General features: G+C 38.9%; 1 protein-coding gene across 1 annotated transcript; it reads right to left on the bottom strand.

Annotated features, from left to right (window-relative positions):
- Positions 1–1,217: 1,217 nt before the first annotated feature.
- On the bottom strand, positions 1,218–26,447 carry LOC143444913 (uncharacterized). Its single transcript, XM_076943706.1, has 19 exons — positions 26,350–26,447; positions 25,900–25,982; positions 22,959–23,572; positions 12,506–13,448; positions 12,043–12,200; positions 7,658–11,957; positions 6,935–7,071; positions 6,394–6,622; positions 5,320–5,456; positions 4,967–5,104; positions 4,626–4,785; positions 4,173–4,351; positions 3,981–4,065; positions 3,789–3,888; positions 3,489–3,670; positions 3,253–3,407; positions 2,875–3,040; positions 2,728–2,817; positions 1,218–2,422 (listed from the first exon to the last, which is right to left on the bottom strand). The coding sequence occupies exons 2-19, from the start codon at positions 25,961–25,963 to the stop codon at positions 2,067–2,069; spliced, it is 8,193 nt and encodes a 2,730-aa protein (XP_076799821.1). The 5' UTR covers positions 25,964–25,982; positions 26,350–26,447; the 3' UTR covers positions 1,218–2,066.
- Positions 26,448–26,655: the final 208 nt, after the last annotated feature.

The raw sequence follows: 26,655 nt of genomic DNA, 5'->3' as shown, positions 1-26,655 counted from the left end.
CAAATTTCAAAATGAACAAAACTACTAAAAGTGTACATTTTACTATAATCGCCAACGATCCACGGTAACGTAAATTTTGGCAAAAAAGTGATGTTCGACGACCCAAAGTTGGCGCTGTAATTTGTCCCCAAAATATCTGACAACCAGAACACGACGGGTTAAGATTCAGAGGTAATTGGATTCATAGTGTTTAAGCTCCTGCTGCTGCTTCGATGAAGCCGCTCCGGCTCCTGAAATCCATAAAAGTACCTAGTCCAGGGCTTCTTTACCAGGGGTGTATAGATCTGTTCTTATGAAGTGCGTGGTTACGTCTATGTAAATACGAGGCCATTATATTATAATCCATCAATTTACTTCTTTGCTAATGTAAAACTAACTCATAATTTAGAATTTTGTTTTTATGTAGTCAGTTACTTGTATAAAATTAAATTGCAATGGTTTTGTTATTTAACCAATTCTAGAAAAGGGGGCGAGAATTGGTTTGTAATTTCAATGGGGTGCAGCAAGGAAAAAGGTTAAGAACCACTGACATAGGCTGTTCTCACTTTCACTGAAAACCCTAAATTAAGTTTCCTTCAAAAATTTTTCACAACAAAAGAGAAAGTGTATAAGCTTGCTATTAAATATCAAGGCTTTCTGGCACTAGAAGCAAGTGTTGGCAACCTATCTATACCAAATTCCTAATGCATATATTTTCAACCCCTGCGTCAGCAAAGTATGCAAACTCCGTGATCACCTCTGGTAAGTTTCTACATTTGACATATTTTCAAAATCTTCATTAACTTACGACTAGTAAGTTACTGTAACCAGGACAGGAGTGACACTACGCAGTTTTAGAAACTTTTGGAACTTGTAATAGTTCAAGTAAATATGAAAATTGAGACATCCAAGCTCGGCATCCCGTAATACTTGGATTAGTGTTGATTGCTTGGCACAAGCCTTTTACAGTAGTACATAAATGGTATTAAATCGTTGAGGCGACAAAGTAGACCGTGCATATACCGCAACTAGCCATATATCGGTAAAACGGATGACAGATAAACCATATAGGCTTTTCGAAACTGTGGTGATCGACCAACGTTATTTTCAGTATTATAATGTTTCATTTCGTAAAAGTTAAACCGTTTGAAAACTGAAGAGTCTCCGAATTTTAAGAGAGCTCTAAACGCTACACTCAGCTAAACATCGAGGTAAGATGTACTTTGCTATGACAAAACTACAGCAAACGCTATATTTTTTAAAGATTTTCATGAAACAAACATCACATGATATAAGAATAAAATTATAATCCTACCGTCGTTATACTATTACATGTACATATGGAATTGAATTAGTATAGGCTTGTTCAAGCCTTGAAGCAGAATACAGCAAAGTTGTAAATCGTGTAAATGTTGCAGTTAAAATGTAAAGTTGCCCATTAAGAGAAGGCAATCTCAAGAATGTTTGGTCGAATAAACATACGAAAATAAATGAAACAGTGTTAGCTGCGATACAGTGAAATAAGCAACAACAGTACCAGGCATAAAGCGAGTGTAATATGTTAGGAAATGAAAGTAACTACAGAGCGACTTGTGAAATAATCATGGTTGTGCATAAATGTTTAACGATAATTCTTCTATAGTGATGTATATACAGTAAAAAAACTATAGCTAACTATCCTTAAAACAATATAGGCCTGTCACTCCTATAAAAATAAAAAATAGTGTGTTTTTACTGACAATTTAATAGATTGTAACGCTAGTGTTCATAGAAAATCATAACACCTAGCTTTATAACCTAAACTATGTGTATAAGATTCTTTAATCTGTACCGTCGGATTGGTAAAATATACTAAATTCTACAGCTAGAAAGACACGAAGGTGATTGTGTAAGCAAATGAGCAATGTGTACAATAACTAATGAACTTTTAAGTTTGTCTGAACGATAGGTAAACTACGACGTACAACAAAACAAACTCAGGTCTTTCCGTAGATGAAGAAACACAAATTAATCTATTTCGGGAAAACGTTGACCATACATTTTAATGCATTTCGTTTAGTGTAATTATAGTTTATAGGGATCCTGTGTTATTTAGTTGCAGGCGTATCGTCATTAGAGTCGGAAAGGTTTTCGACCGGGGTAGATTGGCGCACCAAGCGAGCTAATTCTTCTTTGATATCTTTCACCAGGTGGGCGGCAGAGCTATTGCTTTTCACTGAGCGATCGCTAGCGTTGTCACTCACGGGTGATATTCTACCACTCACCGAGGTGGACAGTCGTTGGTTGTCATCACCGTGATTTGGTGATGTGGATAGCCTGCGATCGAAACCGGGTGAAACAGCAGTATTGGGTAGGATATCTTCCGGCATACTGGGCCCAGTTAGTTCCTCTCTCAATTTTGAAACCTCATCAAAGGCTTGATACGGGGTCCAAATATCTTTTCCTGGCGCGGCACGATTAAGTTGAAATGAGTTAGAAAAGTTAAAGGTTAGACTTATTATCGTTGTAAAATTAATTTTACTAAGTTTAGATGAAATACAACGACGTATGTACTAAACACTAAATCACAAACCAAATTCTTTTGCGCGGGGTATTACGTATTTATTGGTGTCATAATGATAATTTACAACTATTTCTAAAGAGTGAACTGAGCCTGGAGCCGTATCAAAGTAAAAAATGGGTAAAAATCTAAGGGCTTAAACTATGTCAACACTTGTCAACACACAAATATTGACAGAAGATGGTTACCTGGTGGATTCGGAACCTTTTTAAGAGGGGTAACATAAGCCATCTGACCACTAGGACTTGGTTGAGACACATAGAACGGTTCGCCGGCTTCTACAAAAATTCAGGAATCAGATGTAGCAAATACCGCCAATAAAGTTTATTGCCTACCTGTTTGCGATGTTTGTACAAGGGGCGGATGAGTTCGGGTGAACAAAGGTTGCTGTGCAGGTTGCGGTGTGGCTTGCGTTGACGAGGAAACAGGAATTACCCGTCGTTGGTGTGGTACTGTAGCGCTTCCCCTACCGTGTGGAGCGGGCATGGCCACGAACGAGGTCTTTCAAAGATAAACATATTAACGTGACGTTAATGTACGATTAATTATTTTATTATGGATTTTGAAGTTACAGTGATTTTTTAAGATTAATCCATCCTATATCCAAAATGCACTTGATTCAAAAATCTGCTAAGAAAGAAGTTAACAATACTTAAATATAATTTTATATGAAATGTGCGTCATAGATAACATAACACCATCTACAACGATACCCGAGCTGGAAATGTCGGAGGCTGAATTTGAGATAAGGGACTCGCTGTAGGTTCGGCGGTACTCAACGGGGCGGTTGGTGAAACAAGACCGAACGCATCTCCCAGCAGTGAAGCTAGCCTTTGGCGGTTTTCGTCCGGAGAAGATTGTTGGGTTTCTATCAAAGCAAAAAATCTCTCTATAAGTATATGAAGCTGTAAACTAGGAAACCAAGAAATGATATGTCTGCCAATTTTACCGGTAACTGATTGGTCCTCCGCATTTCGTGCAGTCGGTGGTTTGGTTTCAAACGGGTCAATACGAGTATACTGCCCTAAAGGCCCCACATGATCTTTTAGCAATAGTTTCAACTCTGGGTCTTTGATTGGTTCAATAGCAGGTATCCTGTTTTGTTTTTGTCGCCCCATTCTGGCTTTTGTTCTGAAAGGGTTATTTGTGACACGAGATGTAATTTTCGATCGATTCCATCGGAGCTATTTAAATTCAAACCTACTGTTTAGCTTTATTATGACATGCTATATTTTATTGATATACCCACCTAGAAGGTAAATCAAACACAGAAGGTTGCGATGGTTCTAAAGCACGATCGATACTTTGCTGGGCAGCTGCATATGTCCTTGCCGCATATTTGTCGCCGTCTTGCGGGAAAATAGAGAAATATATTATAAAAATTTTAACTTTAGGAAACATAAAACCTTGCAGTATTCGAAATAGTCCAAATATATTTTACCTGGATCTAACTTGTGTCTGTAAGAATATTGTTTTCTGATTCGGACTTTATTTCTGTGGTGTTCGATTTCGGAACGCTGCTTTAACTGACACAAAAACATTCACATATGTCACGGTAAACAAAAATAGTAATCGTAACAGTGTTACTCTCAAATATTGTCAATAGTTTTAGATTTGACAAGGCTAAACATACTGCTGCCTCGCCAAGGTTTTGACGAATTTGCTCCGACACCAACTTAGTTTCTATGGGCGGTAATAAGATCGGATGAACGGAAGTCTGAAAACGCGATGTTTCGCTGCCATCGCTTCCAGAATGTTCTTTTCTTGGCGCGAATGGCTGAAACCAAATACTTGGGCGTTCTTTAAGCACTTCTGTAAAAAAGATGTAGAGTCACAAAACATTCTTGCTTTGACAATGACATCACAAATGACATATTTCGTTTCTGCAAATAAATGAATAACACGCTGTTCTGCACTGCATTAATTGTCTTAGAAGTAACTACCTGTCACATCTTTACACGAAAATAACATGGATTAAACATAGATAGCAAAAATGCAATAATTCCTTTACAATTCTAAAATCTAAATTCAAAATAAAAAAAAATCATTCAATTTGTGCAAAATATCTATGTTCAGATAATTGTACCAGATTCATGGGCACCCTTTGAGCGTCGTTTTTGTTGTTTTTCGGATATTTCATCATAAGAAGTTACAGTTGTTATAGTATTGTCGCTATCATCAACTTTAGTAATGGGTGCTAAATAATCCTTTGGCGCTTCTCTGACTAGTTGACTGGTAGATGGTTGCTGAAATGCATTCTAAAGTTTTTAATATCTCAATATTTCACTAATGCTATACAAGATCAGGAAAACCATTTCAAAAAGTTTCATTCATAATTTAATACAACTAATCTTGTTTGGTAAGTTTTTTCAAAGTAAATGCCAAGCAAACACATGCTTTGTTTAATTTACTGAAACCGGAACTTACCTCACTATAGGAAATAGGGGCTTCGGTAACGGTTCCTTGATGACCACTCTCGAGCTGGTTTAATTTTTCTTGTAAATAATCATTCTCCCGTTCAGCTTGAAGCCGCAACTCTTTTTCTTTGCGAAATTCGTCATCATCCTAAAGTATAACAAAATCATGTCCAAAACAAAACTTCAGCACATAGAGCGTATAAAGGTGTCCTGCAAACAGCAACTATTGTAACCATTGTATTTTTTTGAAAGTATCAGATGTTTACTAGCGACAGATATAAAAGCACAATAAAGATCTTAATGAACCACAAAATGATAACACGAAAAATTTCCCAGGTGTTCAAACATTGTAAAGAAGATTACCTCCATCTTCCTTGGCGTAATAGTTGTTTTCCCCTTCTTGCGTTTTGAGTAGTAGCGATATGAGAATAGAATAACAAATCCAACAATACACAGGCCCAATAAAACACCCAGCACAATCACAACTGGTAAAACCCAGTCTGTAATCAAGAAAACCATAAAAGCATGGTAATGTTTTAAATGTTACTGAGTAGAAAAATACAGCTTTGCATGAGATATGATCTGCTGCATGTTCTGTGTATACATGCTCATTAGAAACCTTCTGTGAAATATTCTGTTACATGCAATGTGCTGTTTCATATGTGTTCTATTTCATATGGTTACCAACATACACTGTGCTATATTTTGGCCTTGTTTAGTAATTTTGTCCCGTTTCTATTTACTTCCGAATTACGTCAACCGTTGCTACAGTGAAAAATGAGCTCTCTCTACGTTCAGTCTAGTGTTGCAGAGATATTGAATGCATCTCTGATATGTTCGCTGAAAGCGGTAATCGTTTCGATATGAATCACTAATACAACTATATTCAAGAAAACTGTTAGTTTGGTTAACGTACTGTAACGTTCAACTAGTACATCAGTGGTTAACGAATACACACAATATTGGAGTCAGATAAACAAACGATCAATTAATTAACATTACCAAATCACTAGTGGGACATTGGTTACCCCGATATGACTAGTTGGCCCAGTATTATTGCAATGTGTTAAACATCGACAATTTACTTTGTACATACTTGTTGCCTTTTTATTACATGAAAAAAAAACTCCTAGGTTAGTTAATAGGTATTAACTGTGCTTAAAACTTAATTTATTTGGAAATTTAGTAACAAAAATGATAAAAAATTATTAACAAGCAAACCTTGTCTAGATTATCTGTAACAAAAAAATTTAGAATGTGACATTAGCTTTTCTAAATATCTTTTGTAAAAAATTACACAATAAACATTTCTGGTAAATGAACATAATAGCTAATTTCAGTAAGGAAGTGCACAGGATCAATATAATTATTATACTGCATCGATGTGAATACTTTACTGCCATTTAAACATAAAAAAACATTTTCATGACGTCAAACCTGTGTTGGTGCTGGAAGGTGTAACAGGTTCGGTGGTGACAGCCTTTGACAAAACAGTAGCTTGTATTCCAGCATCATTCAAAAATAGCTCATAATCTTCATTCGATACAGAACTAATTAACGCTACAGCTTCATTCGCAGATATTAATCCATTATTGTTGACATTACGAACAGTATATGAAGCAGTTACAACCAGTGTGTTGGTCGGTTCGTTAACAGAGGTAACAATCTAAAAAGGAGTAATAAACTACAAATTAACTATGTTGGGTGTCCACTACTGAGTAAGCATGTGAAAATTAGTCGATAAAATGTGTGTTCCATTCCCAAATAAAAACAGCAGAAAAACAAATAAAACCAGTCGACTTAAAGTTTAACAAACTACATAAAGCAAGTGAAACAAAGTAAAAAAAAAACATTAAACTTTGCCACATAAAAACAGCAAAACGACCCAGGAAAAACAGTTTAGCAAAAGATTTATTTTCATCCAAGCATGTTTAATAATATGCTAGCATGAAGAAGAGCATTAATGTCATCTACTAACTTCTGTCGTGTATGTAACAGTCGCTCTCTTCCTTCTGGCCGTTTGGCTGACATTGTTGTACATGTTGTCAAGGGCTGTGTTAAGATTGCTCCGAAATTCAGTTGAAAAAGCATTTTGAAAAGAAGCAAGTTGTAATTCTTGAATAAAAATAAAATAAGATGAATAAAATTATCCTTGAAAATTATATTTATTAATCAAGAAAAAAAATTGTAAAGTTTAGAAACCACATGAATGATCAGCTGTATTTACGTCATCATTTTACGTGTTGTTAAAAATCATAGACTATTGACATGATGGAAATACATTTGGTGAACCATTTGCATCCATAGTTTACACCATTGCATTCGTGGACTTCTTATCTTAAGGTATGGTATGCTATGAATACTGTTCTTACTAATTACAACTATAACATTATACTAGCATCCTTATCACAAAATCAAGATACAAGTTATGGTTCACTTCGTGAAGCTTTGAAGGGTTTCATTTGGTTGATTCTTCAACCTTGTTTCGGACTAAAACAAAACCTTTGTAATAAAGGGGGGAGAAATGGGGTTTCTATGCCGGAATGTTTGGTACAATTTAAACAAAAAATTCATGAGACGATATTTACTAATGTCTCTAGAAAACAAAAAATGATACAAACAACTAAAGTAAACTTATATCTTGACCATGAAAATATTTTTCATTCAACTTGTAGAAAATACTCAACTAAAACTAACTTACGTGTATAAACAATAGAATCAAAAACACCAACTACAGTTGTGACGCTTGAAACTGTGTTGGTTGTGATGGTATTTGTTGAATCCGTAACAGCTATCGGTGAAATGCTTGTAAAACTAGCTACTGATGTTGCAGCCATTGTTGATACGCTTCCTGTAACCCCACTGCTTGCAGAAGAACTTCTACCAGTATCAGTCACAACAGTACTATCAGAACTAACAGGTAAAACAGTTGATGTCACAGTTGTGAGGTTCATGGTTGCAGCTGAACTTAGAACACTACCAGTTGTTATAATGGTTGAAAAAGAAGAATCTGTTGCTGTAGGTGTTGTGGTTTCTAAATTGTCAGTAAAAGTAGTGTCAGCACCAGTAGTTACTTCTGTGATTTGAGTATTTTCAGTGCTTGCTATATCTGTGGCAGAAGTAGTGTCAGCATCAGTAGTTACTTCTGTGATTTGAGTAGCTCCAGTGCTTGTTATTTCTGTGGCAGAAGTAGTGTCAGCATCAGTTGTTACTTCTGTGACTTGAGTAGTTTCAGTGCTTCCTATATCTGTGGCAGAAGTAGTGTCAGCAACAGTTGTTACTTCTGTGATTTGGGTAGTTCCAGTGCTTGCTATATCTGTGGCAGAAGTAGTGTCAGCATCAGTTGTTACTTCTGTGATTTGAGTAGCTCCAGTGCTTGCTATATCTGTGGCAAAAGTAGTGTCAGCATCAGTTGTTACTTCTGTGATTTGGGTAGTTCCAGTGCTTGCTATATCTGTGGCAAAAGTAGTGTCACCATCAGTTGTTACTTCTGTGATTTGAGTAGCTCCAGTGCTTGCTATATCTGTGGCAAAAGTAGTGTCAGCATCAGTTGTTACTTCTGTGATTTGAGTAGTTCCAGTGCTTGCAATGTTTGTTGCAGAAGTTGTGTCAGCATCAGTTGCTACTTCTGTGATTTGATTAGTTCCAGTGCTTGCTATGTCTGTGGCAGAAGTAGTGTCAGCATCAGTTGTTACTTCTGTGATTTGAGTAGTTCCAGTGCTTGCTATATCTGTGGCAGAAGTTGTGTCAGCATCAGTTGTTACTTCTGTGATTTGAGTAGCTCCAGTGCTTGCTATATCTGTGGCAAAAGTAGTGTCAGCAACAGTTGTTACTTCTGTGATTTGAGTAGCTCCAGTGCTTGCTATATCTGTGGCAGAAGTAGTGTCAGCATCAGTTGTTACTTCTGTGATTTGAGTAGCTCCAGTGCTTGCTATATCTGTGGCAGAAGTAGTGTCAGCATCAGTTGTTACTTCTGTGATTTGAGTAGCTCCAGTGCTTGCTATATCTGTGGCAGAAGTAGTGTCAGCATCAGTTGTTACTTCTGTGATTTGAGTAGCTCCAGTGCTTGCTACATCTGTGGCAGAAGTAGTGTCAGCATCAAATGTTACTTCTGTGATTTGAGTAGCTCCAGTGCTTGCTACATCTGTGGCAGAAGTAGTGTCAGCATCAGTTGTTACTTCTGTGATTTGAGTAGCTCCAGTGCTTGCTACATCTGTGGCAGAAGTAGTGTCAGCATCAGTTGTTACTTCTGTGATTTGAGTAGCTCCAGTGCTTGCTATATCTGTGGCAAAAGTAGTGTCAGCATCAGTTGTTACTTCTGTGATTTGGGTAGTTCCAGTGCTTGCTACATCTGTGGCAGAAGTAGTGTCAGCATCAGTTGTTACTTCTATGATTTGAGTAGCTCCAGTGCTTGCTATATCTGTGGCAAAAATAGTGTCAGCATCAGTTGTTACTTCTGTGATTTGGGTAGTTCCAGTGCTTGCTATATCTGTGGCAAAAGTAGTGTCAGCATCAGTTGTTACTTCTGGGATTTGAGTAGTTCCAGTGCTTGCTGTATTATCGGCAGAAGTTGTGTCAGCATCAGTTGTTACTTCTGTGATTTGAGTAGCTCCAGTGCTTGCAACATTCTCGGCAGAAGTTGTGTCAGCATCAGTTGTTACTTCTGTGATTTGAGTAGCTTCAGTGCTCGCAACATTCTCGGCAGAAGTAGTGTCAGCATCAGTTGTTACTTCTGTGATTTGAATAGTTCCAGTGCTTGCAACATTCTCAGTAGAAGTAGTGTCAGCATCAGTTGTTACTTCTGGGATTTGAGTAGTTCCATTGCTTGCTGTATTCTCGGCAGAAGTAGTTTCAGCATCAGTTGTTACTTCTGTGATTTGAGGAGTTCCAGTGCTTGCTATGTCTGTGGCAGAAGTTGTGTCAGCATCAGTTGTTACTTCTGTGATTTGAGTAGCTCCAGTGCTTGCAACATTCTCGGCAGAAGTAGTGTCAGCATCAGTTGTTACTTCTGTGATTTGAGTAGTTCCAGTGCTTGCAACATTCTCGGCAGTAGTAATGTCAGCATCAGTTGTTACTTTTGTGATTTGAGTAGCTCCAGTACTTGCTACATCTGTGGCAAAGGTAGTGTCAGCATCAGTTGTTACTTCTGTGATTTGAGTAGTTCCAGTGCTTGCTATGTCTGTGGCAGAAGTAGTGTCAGCATCAGTTGTTACTTCTGTGATTTGAGTAGTTCCAGTGCTTGCTACATCTGTGGCAGAAGTAGTGTCAGCATCAAATGTTACTTCTGTGATTTGAGTAGCTCCAGTGCTTGCTACATCTGTGGCAGAAGTAGTGTCAGCATCAGTTGTTACTTCTGTGATTTGAGTAGCTCCAGTGCTTGCTACATCTGTGGCAGAAGTAGTGTCAGCATCAGTTGTTACTTCTGTGATTTGAGTAGCTCCAGTGCTTGCTATATCTGTGGCAGAAGTAGTGTCAGCATCAGTTGTTACTTCTGTGATTTGGGTAGTTCCAGTGCTTGCTACATCTGTGGCAGAAGTAGTGTCAGCATCAGTTGTTACTTCTGTGATTTGAGTAGCTCCAGTGCTTGCTACATCTGTGGCAGAAGTAGTGTCAGCATCAGTTGTTACTTCTGTGATTTGGGTAGTTCCAGTGCTTGCTACATCTGTGGCAGAAGTAGTGTCAGCATCAGTTGTTACTTCTATGATTTGAGTAGCTCCAGTGCTTGCTATATCTGTGGCAAAAATAGTGTCAGCATCAGTTGTTACTTCTGTGATTTGGGTAGTTCCAGTGCTTGCTATATCTGTGGCAAAAGTAGTGTCAGCATCAGTTGTTACTTCTGGGATTTGAGTAGTTCCAGTGCTTGCTGTATTATCGGCAGAAGTTGTGTCAGCATCAGTTGTTACTTCTGTGATTTGAGTAGCTCCAGTGCTTGCAACATTCTCGGCAGAAGTAGTGTCAGCATCAGTTGTTACTTCTGTGATTTGAGTAGCTTCAGTGCTCGCAACATTCTCGGCAGAAGTAGTGTCAGCATCAGTTGTTACTTCTGTGATTTGAATAGTTCCAGTGCTTGCAACATTCTCAGTAGAAGTAGTGTCAGCATCAGTTGTTACTTCTGGGATTTGAGTAGTTCCAGTGCTTGCTGTATTCTCGGCAGAAGTAGTTTCAGCATCAGTTGTTACTTCTGTGATTTGAGGAGTTCCAGTGCTTGCTATGTCTGTGGCAGTAGTAATGTCAGCATCAGTTGTTACTTTTGTGATTTGAGTAGCTCCAGTACTTGCTACATCTGTGGCAAAGGTAGTGTCAGCATCAGTTGTTACTTCTGTGATTTGAGTAGTTCCAGTGCTTGCAATGTCTGTTGCAGAAGTTGTGTCAGCATCAGTTGTTACTTCTGTGATTTGAGTAGTTCCAGTGCTTGCTATATCTGTGGCAGAAGTAGTGTCAGCATCAGTTGTTACTTCTGTTATTTGAGTAGTTCCAGTGCTTGTTACTTCAGTGGCAGAAGTAGTGTCAGCATCAGTTGTTACTTCTGTGATTTGAGTAGCTCCAGTGTTTGCAACATTCTCGGCAGAAGTAGTGTCAGCATCAGTTGTTACTTCTATGATTTGAGTAGTTCCAGTGCTCGCAACATTCTCGGCAGAAGTTGTGTCAGCATCAGTTGTTACTTCTGTGATTTGAGTAGCTCCAGTGCTTGCTATATCTGTGGCAGAAGTAGTGTCAGCATCAGTTGTTACTTCTGTTGCAAAATCTTTGACTTCTGTAGTAACAGTAGAAGCAGTTGTGGTTGTAGTCACATCCACTATTGATGCTACTTCAGATTTCTCAATAACTGTATCAACTGGGATATCTTGTTCTTGAAAAAAGGACTTATATTCATCATCCGTTACATTTGATATTTCTTTCACAGCAGTGTCTGCAGGTACTGGCCCACTGAGAGAACTGTTAACTCTGTAAGTGACCAACGCTGTTGTATTGGAAGATGGATTATTCCTTGAACTTAATATCTAAAAAATGAACACAAAATACAAGTGACAAACATATTGCACAATGAATTTTATTTTTACTTAGACCACACATATTACTACGTACATCAACGGTAAACACTTCAGTGCTTGTATCTCTTTTTCTCCGAAAAATCCCATTAGAAGGTTCGTTGGAAACATTGTTATATATATTTTCCAAGGCAAGTTTACAGCTGCTTTTAAAGCTCTCAGTAGTTGCATCAAGAAAAAATGACATATCAAAACCTACAAAAATTGTAATGGTAACAAAAAAGTTTACGAACTTTTTAAAAACTAATGAAGTTTTCCAACACACAAAATATCTGGTAGGAAAACTTACCAAGGTATAAATCCCTTAAACAAAAGCATACATGTTCCAAAAATAAAACTGTATAAGCTATAAAACACTTTTACAAAATTTGATTTGCATTATTAAGTAGAACTTGGAGTTGCCAAAAAAAACATTTTCTAAAAGGCTAATTACAGAAAAAAAGACATAAGACAAAAGAAACAAGTATCCAAAACCACAATAAAAAACTGAAACAACTTACTTGTACTTAAATCGTAAACAATAACTTCTGCAATTTGAGTAGCTTTAGTGCTTCCAACATTCTCAGCAGTAGTAGTGTCACCATCAGTTGTTACTTCTGTGATTTGAGTAGCTCCAGTGCTTGCTACTTCAGTGGCAGAAGTTGTGTTAGCATCAGTTGTTACTTCTGTGATTTGAGTAGTTCCAGTGCTTGCTGCATTCTCGGCAGAAGTTGTGTCAGCATCAGTTGTTACTTCTGTGATTTGAGTAGTTCCAATGCTTGCTACTTCAGTAGCAGAAATTGTGTCAGCATCAATGGTTACTTCTGTGATTTGAGTAGCTCCAGTGCTTGCTATGTCTGTGGCAGAAGTAGTGTCAGCATCAGTTATTACTTCTGTGATTTGAGTAGCTCCAGTGCTTGCTACTTCAGTGGTAGAAGTAGTGTCAGCATCAGTTGTTACTTCTGTGATTTGAGTAGCTCCAGTGCTTGCAACATTCTCAGCAGAAGTAGTGTCAGCATCAGTTGTTACTTTTGGGATTTGAGTACTTCCAGTGCTTGCTGCATTCTCGGCAGAAGTAGTGTCAGCATTAGTTGTTACTTCTGTGATTTGAGTAGTTCCAGTGCTTGCTACTTCAGTAGCAGAAGTAGTGTCAGCATCAGTTGTTACTTCTGTGATTTGAGTAGTTCCAGTGCTTGCTACTTCAGTAGCAGAAGTTGTGTCAGCATCAGTTGTTACTTCTGTGATTTGAGTAGTTCCAGTGCTTGCAACATTCTCGGCAGAAGTTGTTACTTCTGTGATTTGAATAGTTCCAGTGCTTGCTACTTCAGTGGTAGAAGTTGTGTCAGCATCAGTTGTTACTTCTGTGATTTGAGTAGTTCCAGTGCTTGCTGCATTCTCGGCAGAAGTAGTGTCAGCATCAGTTGTTACTTCTGTGATTTGAGTAGTTCCAGTGCTTGCTGCATTCTCGGCAGAAGTAGTGTCAGCAACAGTTGTTACTTCTGTGATTTGAGTAGTTCCAGTGCTTGCTGCATTCTCGGCAGAAGTTGTGTCAGCATCAGTTGTTACTTCTGTGATTTGAGTAGTTCCAGTGCTTGCTGCATTCTCGGCAGAAGTAGTGTCAGCAACAGTTGTTACTTCTGTGATTTGAGTAGTTCCAGTGCTTGCTGCATTCTCGGCAGAAGTTGTGTCAGCATCAGTTGTTACTTCTGTGATTTGAGTAGTTCCAGTGCTTGCTACTTCAGTGGTAGAAGTAGTGTCAGCATCAGTTGTTACTTCTGTGATTTGAGTAGCTCCAGTGCTTGCAACATTCTCAGCAGAAGTAGTGTCAGCATCAGTTGTTACTTTTGGGATTTGAGTAGTTCCAGTGCTTGCTGCATTCTCGGCAGAAGTAGTGTCAGCATTAGTTGTTACTTCTGTGATTTGAGTAGTTCCAGTGCTTGCTACTTCAGTAGCAGAAGTAGTGTCAGCATCAGTTGTTACTTCTGTGATTTGAGTAGTTCCAGTGCTTGCTACTTCAGTAGCAGAAATTGTGTCAGCATCAGTTGTTACTTCTGTGATTTGAGTAGTTCCAGTGCTTGCAACATTCTCGGCAGAAGTTGTTACTTCTGTGATTTGAATAGTTCCAGTGCTTGCTACTTCAGTGGTAGAAGTTGTGTCAGCATCAGTTGTTACTTCTGTGATTTGAGTAGTTCCAGTGCTTGCTGCATTCTCGGCAGAAGTTGTGTCAGCATCAGTTGTTACTTCTGTGATTTGAGTAGTTCCAGTGCTTGCTGCATTTTCGGCAGAAGTAGTGTCAGCATCAGTTGTTACTTCTGTGATTTGAGTAGTTCCAGTGCTTGCTGCATTCTCAGCAGAAGTAGTGTCAGCATCAGTTGTTACTTCTGTGATTTGAGTAGTTCCAGTGCTTGCAACATTCTCGGCAGAAGTAGTGTCAGCATCAGTTGTTACTTCTGTGATTTGAGTAGCTTTAGTGCTTCCAACATTCTCAGCAGTAGTAGTGTCACCATCAGTTGTTACTTCTGTGATTTGAGTAGCTCCAGTGCTTGCTACTTCAGTGGCAGAAGTTGTGTTAGCATCAGTTGTTACTTCTGTGATTTGAGTAGTTCCAGTGCTTGCTGCATTCTCGGCAGAAATTGTGTCAGCATCAGTTGTTACTTCTGTGATTTGAGTAGCTCCAGTGCTTGCTATGTCTGTGGCAGAAGTAGTGTCAGCATCAGTTGTTACTTCTGTGACTTGAGTAGTTTCAGTGCTTCCTATATCTGTGGCAGAAGTAGTGTCAGCAACAGTTGTTACTTCTGTGATTTGAGTAGTTCCAGTGCTTGCTACTTCAGTGGTAGAAGTAGTGTCAGCATCAGTTGTTACTTCTGTGATTTGAGTAGCTCCAGTGCTTGCAACATTCTCAGCAGAAGTAGTGTCAGCATCAGTTGTTACTTCTGGGATTTGAGTAGTTCCAGTGCTTGCTGCATTCTCGGCAGAAGTAGTGTCAGCATTAGTTGTTACTTCTGTGATTTGAGTAGTTCCAGTGCTTGCTACTTCAGTAGCAGAAGTAGTGTCAGCATCAGTTGTTACTTCTGTGATTTGAGTAGTTCCAGTGCTTGCTACTTCAGTAGCAGAATTTGTGTCAGCATCAGTTGTTACTTCTGTGATTTGAGTAGTTCCAGTGCTTGCAACATTCTCGGCAGAAGTTGTGTCAGCATCAGTTGTTACTTCTGTGATTTGAGTAGCTCCAGTGCTTGCAAAATTCTCGGCAGAAGTTGTGTCAGCATCAGTTGTTATTTCTGTGATTTGAGTAGTTCCAGTGCTTGCTGCAATCTCGGCAGAAGTAGTGTCAGCATCAGTTGTTACTTCTGTGATTTGAGTAGTTCCAGTGCTTGCTACTTCAGTAGCAGAAGTTGTGTCAGCATCAGTTGTTACTTCTGTGATTTGAGTAGTTCCAGTGCTTGCTGCATTCTCGGCAGAAGTAGTGTCAGCATCAGTTGTTACTTCTGTGATTTGAGTAGCTCCATTGCTTGCAACATTCTCAGCAGAAGTAGTGTCAGCATCACTTGTTACTTCTGTGATTTGAGTAGTTCCAGTGCTTGCTGCATTCTCAGCAGAAGTTGTGTCAGCATCAGTTGTTACTTCTGTGATTTGAGTAGTTCCAGTGCTTGCTGCATTCTCGGCAGAAGTTGTGTCAGCATCAGTTGTTACTTCTGTGATTTGAGTAGTTCCAGTGCTTGCTGCATTCTCGGCAGAAGTAGTGTCAGCATCAGTTGTTACTTCTGTGATTTGAGTAGTTCCAGTGCTTGCTGCATTCTCGGCAGAAGTAGTGTCAGCATCAGTTGTTACTTCTGTGATTTGAGTAGTTCCAGTGCTTGCAACATTCTCGGCAGAAGTAGTGTCAGCATCAGTTGTTACTTCTGTGATTTGAGTAGTTCCAGTGCTTGCTGCATTCTCAGCAGAAGTAGTGTCAGCATCAGTTGTTACTTCTGTGATTTGAGTAGTTCCAGTGCTTGCAACATTCTTGGCAGTAGTAGTGTCAGCATCAGTTGTTACTTCTGTGATTTGAGTAGCTCCAGTGCTTGCTGCATTCTCGGCAGAAGTTGTGTCAGCATCAGTTGTTACTTCTGGGATTTGAGTAGTTCCAGTGCTTGCTGCATTCTCAGCAGAAGTAGTGTCAGCATCAGTTGTTACTTCTGTGATTTGAGTAGTTCCAGTGCTTGCTGCATTCTCAGCAGAAGTAGTGTCAGCATCAGTTGTTACTTCTGTGATTTGAGTAGTTTCAGTGCTTGCAACATTCTCGGCAGAAGTAGTGTCAGCATCAGTTGTTACTTCTGTGATTTGAGTAGCTCCAGTGCTTGCTGAATTCTCGGCAGAAGTTGTGTCAGCATCAGTTGTTACTTCTGGGATTTGAGTAGCTCCAGTGCTTGCTGCATTCTCGGCAGAAGTTGTGTCAGCATCAGTTGTTACTTCTGGGATTTGAGTAGCTCCAGTGCTTGCAACATTCTCGGCAGAAGTAGTGTCAGCATCAGTTGTTACTTCTGTGATTTGAGTAGTTCCAGTGCTTGCTGCATTCTCAGCAGAAGTTGTGTCAGCATCAGTTGTTACTTCTGTGATTTGAGTAGCTCCAGTGCTTGCAACATTCTCGGCAGAAGTAGTGTCAGCATCAGTTGTTACTTCTGTGATTTGAGTAGTTCCAGTGCTTACTGCATTCTCAGCAGAAGTAGTGTCAGCATCAGTTGTTACTTCTGTGATTTGAGTAGTTCCAGTGCTTGCAACATTCTCGGCAGAAGTAGTGTCAGCATCAGTTGTTACTTCTGTGATTTGAGTAGCTCCAGTGCTTGCTGCATTCTCGGCAGAAGTTGTGTCAGCATCAGTTGTTACTTCTGGGATTTGAGTAGTTCCAGTGCTTGCTGCATTCTCAGCAGAAGTAGTGTCAGCATCAGTTGTTACTTCTGTGATTTGAGTAGTTCCAGTGCTTGCTGCATTCTCGGCAGAAGTAGTGTCAGCATCAGTTGTTACTTCTGCGATTTGAGTAGCTCCAGTGCTTGCAACATTCTCGGCAGAAGTAGTGTCAGCATCAGTTGTTACGTCTGGGACTTGAGTAGTTCCAGTGCTTGCTGCATTCTCGGCAGAAGTTGTGTCAGCATCAGTTGTTACTTCTGTGATTTGAGTAGCTCCAGTGCTTGCAACATTCTCGGCAGAAGTAGTGTCAGCATCAGTTGTTACTTCTGTGATTTGAGTAGCTCCAGTGCTTGCAACATTCTCGGCAGAAGTAGTGTCAGCATCAGTTGTTACTTCTGTGATTTGAGTAGCTCCAGTGCTTGCAACATTCTCGGCAGAAGTAGTGTCAGCATCAGTTGTTACTTCTGTGATTTGAGTAGCTCCAGTGCTCGCAACATTCTCGGCAGAAGTTGTGTCAGCATCAGTTGTTACTTCTGTGATTTGAGTAGCTCCAGTGCTTGCAAAATTCTCGGCAGAAGTTGTGTCAGCATCAGTTGTTACTTCTGTGATTTGAGTAGTTCCAGTGCTTGCTGCATTCTCGGCAGAAGTAGTGTCAGCATCAGTTGTTACTTCTGCGATTTGAGTAGTTCCAGTGCTTGCTGAATTCTCGGCAGAAGTAGTGTCAGCATCAGTTGTTACTTCTGTGATTTGAGTAGTTCCAGTGCTTGCAACATTCTCGGCAGAAGTAGTGTCAGCATCAGTTGTTACTTTTGTGATTTGAGTAGCTCCAATGCTTGCTGCATTCTCGGCAGAAGTTGTGTCAGCATCAGTTGTTACTTCTGGGATTTGAGTAGTTCCAGTGCTTGCTGCATTCTCAGCAGAAGTAGTGTCAGCATCAGTTGTTACTTCTGTGATTTGAGTAGTTCCAGTGCTTGCAACATTCTCGGCAGAAGTAGTGTCAGCATCAGTTGTTACTTCTGTGATTTGAGTAGTTCCAGTGCTTGCTACTTCAGTAGCAGAAGTAGTGTCAACATCAGTTGTTACTTCTGTGATTTGAGTAGTTCCAGTGCTTGCTACTTCAGTGGTAGAAGTTGTGTCAGCATCAGTTGTTACTTCTGTGATTTCAGTAGCTCCAGTGCTTGCAACATTCTCGGCAGAAGTTGTTACTTCTGTGATTTGAATAGTTCCAGTGCTTGCTACTTCAGTGGTAGAAGTTGTGTCAGCATCAGTTGTTATTTCTGTGATTTGAGTAGTTCCAGTGCTTGCTCCATTCTCGGCAGAAGTTGTGTCAGCATCAGTTGTTACTTCTGTGATTTGAGTAGTTCCAGTGCTTGCTGCATTTTCGGCAGAAGTTGTGTCAGCATCATTTGTTACTTCTGTGATTTGAGTAGTTCCAGTGCTTGCAACATTCTCGGCAGAAGTAGTGTCAGCATCAGTTGTTATTTCTGTGATTTGAGTAGCTCCAGTGCTTGCTGCATTCTCGGCAGAAGTTGTGTCAGCATCAGTTGTTACTTCTGGGATTTGAGTAGTTCCAGTGCTTGCTGCATTCTCGGCAGAAGTAGTGTCAGCATCAGTTGTTACTTCTGTGATTTGAGTAGTTCCAGTGCTTGCAACATTCTCGGCAGAAGTAGTGTCAGCATCAGTTGTTACTTCTGTGATTTGAGTAGTTCCAGTGCTTGCTGCATTCTCGGCAGAAGTAGTGTCAGCATCAGTTGTTACTTTTGGGATTTGAGTAGTTCCAGTGCTTGCTGCATTCTCAGGAGAAGTAGTGTCAGCATCAGTTGTTACATCTGTGATTTGAGTAGTTCCAGTGCTTGCTGCATTTTCGGCAGAAGTTGTGTCAGCATCAGTTGTTACTTCTGTGATTTGAGTAGTTCCAGTGCTTGCTGCATTTTCGGCAGAAGTTGTGTCAGCATCAGTTGTTACTTCTGTGATTTGAGTAGTTCCAGTGCTTGCTGCATTTTCGGCAGAAGTTGTGTCAGCATCAGTTGTTACTTCTGTGATTTGAATAGTTCCAGTACTTGCTATATCTGTGGCAGAAGTAGTGTCAGCATCAGTTGTTATTTCTGTGATTTGAGTAGTTCCAGTGCTTGCTGCATTCTCGGCAGAAGTTGTGTCAGCATCAGTTGTTACGTCTGTGATTTGAGTAGCTCCAGTGCTTGCTACTTCAGTGGAAGAAGTTGTGTCAGCATCAGTTGTTATTTCTGTGATTTGAGTAGTTCCAGTGCTTGCTGCATTCTCAGCAAGAGTTGTGTCAGCATCAGTTGTTACTTCTGTGATTTGAGTAGCTCCAGTGCTTGCAACATTCTCGGCAGAAGTTGTGTCAGCATCAGTTGTTATTTCTGTGATTTGAGTAGTTCCAGTGCTTGCTGCATTCTCGGCAAAAGTAGTGTCAGCATCAGTTGTTACTTCTGTGATTTGAGTAGTTCCAGTGCTTGCAACATTCTCGGTAGAAGTTGTGTCAGCATCAGTTGTTACTTCTGTGATTTGAGTAGTTCCAGTGCTCGCAACATTCTCGGCAGAAGTTGTGTCAGCATCAGTTGATACTTCTGTGATTTGAGTAGCTCCATTGCTTGCAACATTCTCGGCAGAAGTAGTGTCAGCATCAGTTGTTACGTCTGTGATTTGAGTAGTTCCAGTGCTTGCTGCATTTTCGGCAGAAGTTGTGTCAGCATCAGTTGTTACTTCTGTGATTTGAGTAGTTCCAGTGTTTGCTGCATTCTCGGCAGAAGTTGTGTCAGCATCAGTTGTTACTTCTGTGATTTGAGTAGTTCCAGTGCTTGCTAATTCAGTGGCAGAAGTTGTGTCAGCATCAGTTGTTACTTCTGTGATTTGAGTAGTTCCAGTGTTTGCTCCTTCAGTGATAGAAGTTGTGTCAGCATCAGTTGTTACTTCTGTGATTTGAGTAGTTCCAGTGCTTGCTGCATTCTCAGCAGAAGTAGTGTCAGCATCAGTTGTTACTTCTGTGATTTGAGTAGTTCCAGTGCTTGCAACATTCTTGGCAGAAGTAGTGTCAGCATCAGTTGTTACTTCTGTGATTTGAGTAGTTCCAGTGCTTGCAACATTCTCGGCAGAAGTAGTGTCAGCATCAGTTGTTACTTTTGTGATTTGAGTAGCTCCAATGCTTGCTGCATTCTCGGCAGAAGTTGTGTCAGCATCAGTTGTTACTTCTCGGATTTGAGTAGTTCCAGTGCTTGCTGCATTCTCAGCAGAAGTAGTGTCAGCATCAGTTGTTACTTCTGTGATTTGAGTAGTTCCAGTGCTTGCAACATTCTCGGCAGAAGTAGTGTCAGCATCAGTTGTTACTTCTGTGATTTGAGTAGTTCCAGTGCTTGCTACTTCAGTAGCAGAAGTAGTGTCAACATCAGTTGTTACTTCTGTGATTTGAGTAATTCCAGTGCTTGCTACTTCAGTGGTAGAAGTTGTGTCAGCATCAGTTGTTACTTCTGTGATTTCAGTAGCTCCAGTGCTTGCAACATTCTCGGCAGAAGTTGTTACTTCTGTGATTTGAATAGTTCCAGTGCTTGCTACTTCAGTGGCAGAAGTTGTGTCAGCATCAGTTGTTACTTCTGTGATTTGAGTAGTTCCAGTGCTTGCTGCATTTTCGGCAGAAGTTGTGTCAGCATCAGTTGTTACTTCTGTGATTTGAGTAGTTCCAGTGCTTGCAACATTCTCGGCAGAAGTAGTGTCAGCATCAGTTGTTATTTCTGTGATTTGAGTAGCTCCAGTGCTTGCTGCATTCTCGGCAGAAGTTGTGTCAGCATCAGTTGTTACTTCTGGGATTTGAGTAGTTCCAGTGCTTGCTGCATTCTCGGCAGAAGTTGTGTTAGCATCAGTTGTTACTTCTGTGATTTGAGTAGTTCCAGTGCTTGCAACATTCTCGGCAGAAGTAGTGTCAGCATCAGTTGTTACTTCTGTGATTTGAGTAGTTCCAGTGCTTGCTGCATTCTCGGCAGAAGTTGTGTCAGCATCAGTTGTTACTTCTGGGATTTGAGTAGTTCCAGTGCTTGCTGCATTCTCAGCAGAAGTAGTGTCAGCATCAGTTGTTACATCTGTGATTTGAGTAGTTCCAGTGCTTGCTGCATTTTCGGCAGAAGTTGTGTCAGCATCAGTTGTTACTTCTGTGATTTGAGTAGTTCCAGTGCTTGCTGCATTCTCGGCAGAAGTTGTGTCAGCATCTGTTGTTACTTCTGTGATTTGAATAGTTCCAGTACTTGCTATATCTGTGGCATAAGTAGTGTCAGCATCAGTTGTTATTTCTGTGATTTGAGTAGTTCCAGTGCTTGCTGCATTCTCGGCAGAAGTTGTGTCAGCATCAGTTGTTACGTCTGTGATTTGAGTAGCTCCAGTGCTTGCTACTTCAGTGGAAGAAGTTGTGTCAGCATCAGTTGTTATTTCTGTGATTTGAGTAGTTCCAGTGCTTGCTGCATTCTCAGCAGAAGTTGTGTCAGCATCAGTTGTTATTTCTGTGATTTGAGTAGTTCCAGTGCTTGCTGCATTCTCGGCAGAAGTAGTGTCAGCATCAGTTGTTACTTCTGTGATTTGAGTAGTTCCAGTGCTCGCAACATTCTCGGCAGAAGTTGTGTCAGCATCAGTTGTTACTTCTGTGATTTGAGTAGCTCCAGTGCTTGCAACATTCTCGGCAGAAGTAGTGTCAGCATCAGTTGTTATTTCTGTGATTTGAGTAGTTCCAGTGCTTGCTGCATTCTCAGCAGAAGTTGTGTCAGCATCAGTTGTTACTTCTGTGATTTGAGTAGTTCCAGTGCTTGCTGCATTCTCGGCAGAAGTTGTGTCAGCATCAGTTGTTACTTCTGTGATTTGAGTAGTTCCAGTGTTTGCTCCTTCAGTGATAGAAGTTGTGTCAGCATCAGTTGTTACTTCTGTGATTTGAGTAGTTCCAGTGCTTGCTACTTCAGTGGCAGAAGTAGTGTCAGCATCAGTTGTTACTTCTGTGATTTGAGTAGTTCCAGTGCTTGCTACTTCAGTGGCAAAAGTCGTGTCAGCATCAGTTGTTACTTCTGTGATTTGAGTAGTTCCAGTGCTTGCTACTTCAGTAGCAGAAGTTGTGTCAGCATCAGTTGTTACTTCTGTGATTTGAGTAGTTCCAGTGCTTGCTACATCTGTGGCAGAAGTAGTGTCAGCATCAGTTGTTACTTCTGGGATTTGAGTAGTTCCAGTGCTTGCTGCATTCTCAGCAGAAGTAGTGTCAGCATCAGTTGTTACTTCTGTGATTTGAGTAGTTCCAGTGCTTGCTGCATTCTCAGCAGAAGTAGTGTCAGCATCAGTTGTTACTTCTGTGATTTGAGTAGTTTCAGTGCTTGCAACATTCTCGGCAGAAGTAGTGTCAGCATCAGTTGTTACTTCTGTGATTTGAGTAGCTCCAGTGCTTGCTGCATTCTCGGCAGAAGTTGTGTCAGCATCAGTTGTTACTTCTGGGATTTGAGTAGCTCCAGTGCTTGCTGCATTCTCGGCAGAAGTTGTGTCAGCATCAGTTGTTACTTCTGGGATTTGAGTAGCTCCAGTGCTTGCAACATTCTCGGCAGAAGTAGTGTCAGCATCAGTTGTTACGTCTGTGATTTGAGTAGTTCCAGTGCTTGCTGCATTCTCAGCAGAAGTTGTGTCAGCATCAGTTGTTACTTCTGTGATTTGAGTAGCTCCAGTGCTTGCAACATTCTCGGCAGAAGTAGTGTCAGCATCAGTTGTTACTTCTGTGATTTGAGTAGCTCCAGTGCTTGCAACATTCTCGGCAGAAGTAGTGTCAGCATCAGTTGTTACTTCTGTGATTTGAGTAGTTCCAGTGCTTGCAACATTCTCGGCAGAAGTTGTGTCAGCATCAGTTGTTACTTCTGTGATTTGAGTAGCTCCAGTGCTTGCAAAATTCTTGGCAGAAGTAGTGTCAGCATCAGTTGTTACTTCTGTGATTTGAGTAGCTCCAGTGCTTGCAACATTCTCGGCAGAAGTAGTGTCAGCATCAGTTGTTACTTCTGTGATTTGAGTAGTTCCAGTGCTTGCAACATTCTCAGCAGAAGTTGTGTCAGCATCAGTTGTTACTTCTGTGATTTGAGTAGCTCCAGTGCTTGCAACATTCTCGGCAGAAGTAGTGTCAGCATCAGTTGTTACTTCTGTGATTTGAGTAGTTCCAGTGCTTGCTACTTCAGTAGCAGAAGTTGTGTCAGCATCAGTTGTTACTTCTGTGATTTGAGTAGTTCCAGTGCTTGCTACTTCAGTAGCAGAAGTAGTGTCAGCATCAGTTGTTACTTCTGTGATTTGAGTAGCTCCAGTGCTTGCTGCATTCTCAACAGAATTTGAGTCAGCATCAGTTTTTACTTCTGTGATTTGAGTAGCTCCAGTGCTTGCTACATCAGTGGCAGAAGTAGTGTCAGCATCAGTTGTTACTTCTGTGATTTGAGTAGTTCCAGTGCTTGCTGCATTCTCGGCAGAAGTAGTGTCAGCATCAGTTGTTACTTCTGTGATTTGAGTAATTCCAGTGCTTGCAACATTCTCGGCAGATGTTGTGTGAACATCAGTTGTTACGTCTGTAATTTGAGTAGTTCCAGTGCTTGCAACATTTTCGGCAGAATTTGTGTCAGCATCAGTTGTTACTTCTGTAATTGGAGTAGCTTCCTCAGTTGTAATACTGGTTTTTGAAGTTGTCCTTTCATAATCTGTAATTAAAAATCAATAGCTTAAGCCGTAAGTCTTTTTAGGTAGGCCCATTAACTTAAATAAAGAAAAAGAGTTGCTAGAGACAGATTTGGAGTTTTGGTAATTGAATTGAAAGCATTGAATTGATCTTAACCATTGGCATAATATTCATATTCATAAATATAAGGAAAAGAAGGATGGAACTAAACATTAAAGTCATTCATTTTTAAAAAGCGACTAGCTTACAGTTGTTTTTTTTCCTTACAAAAATTAGGAAAGATTTTGCAGAGGAAGCTAAACTTATTGGAGATGAAAGTAAACCGAAGATGGTTAGTTTTAATTGCAGAAATTGTTAAAATGTCGCATTAAAATTTTTGTTATCCTGCACAAAAGATGCGAGTGCAATTAGGGTTGAAAATCAATAACCAAGTTAATTTGATGCAAGTATTTGCAGGACATTGCTTTAAACCCTACGCTAACCTTGTCCAAATTCCAGAAAAAGAATCCTTACGATAAAAGACACCCAGCAATATACCAAAAGCAAAATAATCTAAGTATTCAAGAGATGGCAGGTTAAAATAGAAATTTGTTGATATTTCTAAAGTTTTTGGATATCTATGAAAATTTGGGCATTACTATTGAAGAATTTGCCAAACGTTTTATTTAGGATTCTTATTACATAGTTTCGATTACGATTCGATTATATTCTTATTAAAGAGTTGGCAGTAGAGTTAATATAGGGAGTAGGGACTTTTTCCAAAATTGTAAAATTATGAAAAAATGCAAATATATCTACATCAGAATGCTTGTAGCACAAAAGATACTTGCCCAAACCAATGTTAACCCTAAAAATACCCCGTACTATTGGAGCTGTCAATTCCTTTAAATTTTTACCTGCTATCTTTTATGTGTTAGCGTTATTCCAATTTCAAATATAAGTATACCACTGTCTTCCCATAATTTAATATTAATCTTTTGACAATTCTGTAACCAACACTTTATCATAGTGCATGACAAAACCTACTTTTATTCTTGATCAGATATTAAAACAGTAAAAACAACTTTTGCTGAAAAGCTGAAATTTAAACTAAACTGCACTTAACAGGGAAAATATTTTTGCATTGTTTTAACAAATTATGAATGAAATATTGACATTGCAGGTGTGAATTATTTTTCAAATTTTTTGTTCTTATGATATTTTTAATTAAGTTGACTGCAGTGTAGGTATGCATTTGAGAAAAATCACAACAATGTAAATAACGCGGCATTGTATGTCAACTAGTTAACAAAGTATTAACTGTGGCCAAGATTCTGAAACATTCTCTGTAGAACTTTTACAGAAATGAATGAGCTTGAAATATGATTATTATTAAAAGAAAAATTCCATTCATGCTTTAAGAGATATCATGCTTTTAATATTTAAGAGAATGTGTTATAGCAACTGGGAGTGTCTCTTTTGTGGAAAACCAAACAATAGGTCTAAACTCTAAACCAACAAACGTCTACTGAATTAAAAATTTTTCTAGGAATATCAAAGAGTCTTGACAACGCCGCAACAAAGTATTCAGAACAATTACCTTTAGTAAATTGAGTAAAGCCTAGCATAAGTTTCCTTTTTTCAATAAAGTAAATTGAAATGGCAAAAATGTAAAGGGGAAAATACTATTGAAAGGTATCAATGAAAGGTTTTGCAATACATTTGTTACTGTTGGGAAATATACGATAAGCATATATTTTCTAAATCAATGATATTTTATGTTAAAGTATTATAAACTTTAAAACAATGGTATATAAATAACATTATGAATACAAATCAGGAAACGAATTAGCCTGTAAAATTAATGTAGGGTGTGTAAATTTAATCCAAAATATTTGTACTGTGTTTAGTTATTAGTTATTAGTTATTAGTTATTACTGAATCCAATGAAATAACATTAGTTCACAATGAATTTGTGTAAGCTGTTTTTGTTCTAGTAGATTTAATAATGGATGATAAAACGCCATTTGAAAATTCATACAAAACTACAATTATATTATTCAACAATGTAAAAAATTCTTAATCATCACATTGGTATTCATTCAAAGCTCAACAATTATGAACTATAATTCTTATGTATGAAACCACTGATCATCGAATATTTATGATCATTGCTACTGGTTTTCACTGATATTACACTAATTATATAAGATATTTTTGTTTAAAAGCTTTGTTAAATCATAAATGAGATCATGTCACACAAATATATTATACAATTATATGGAAGATCAACAAACCTTTAAACTCTAAGCTGTTATTTATTCAGATAAGACAAATAAAACATTGACAATATCTTATCAATCCTCTCACCTGTTTGAGCTGAAGTAATGGCCATGTATGTGACAATAACCATTATTTTCACAAACCACCGCATCTTTCCAGGCAATTAGAAACTGCAAGGTTAAAAAACAATATTCTTATAAAAATTAATCAACATAAGTGTATAAAATCTCATCATTATTTTTTTTTTAAGTTACGCCAAATAATACAGTTACATTTCTATTTCACGTTACGTCAAGTACAAATAATAAATTACAAAATGTTCTGTAAAAATCATCTATGACAACAGAAAACTGACAAATTGCTAAACCCTTGTTATTTGTAATTCTCAAAAATTCTATATTCACCACAAAAATATTCACCTATAGCTAAAGTACTTTCACATAACACAACACTGATATTATACCCAGATTGTCGATGATGTTAACAACGCGACATTGTAAACTTATATTAGTAAATTGACTTAAATAAACAACTCACTTTTATACAAGCTTTATCCGGGTTTGTTAAAGATAACAAACAGGGCTACAATTCTTCTCAGACAGCCAAAAAAATGACACAGACCAATCGATTTCAAGACCAACTGTATAACAAGGAAAAATGATGAATCAATTTATATATTACACAGGCCATTGAAAGGTATGTGCCTAAGCAAATATGTTACTGGATACAGCAAATATGTTAAATGATATATTGTTTGAGGTGTAAACATAAAGGTAGCATAGAACTTATCGTATTAAGTTATACTTTCAGCTAAATTATTTGCAAACAAAAACATTGCTAAAC

The sequence above is a fragment of the Clavelina lepadiformis genome, chromosome 2 (genome assembly GCF_947623445.1).
Source record: "Clavelina lepadiformis chromosome 2, kaClaLepa1.1, whole genome shotgun sequence".
NCBI classification, from domain to species: domain Eukaryota; kingdom Metazoa; phylum Chordata; class Ascidiacea; order Aplousobranchia; family Clavelinidae; genus Clavelina; species Clavelina lepadiformis.
This window is presented reverse-complemented; position numbering and strand designations above follow the sequence as displayed.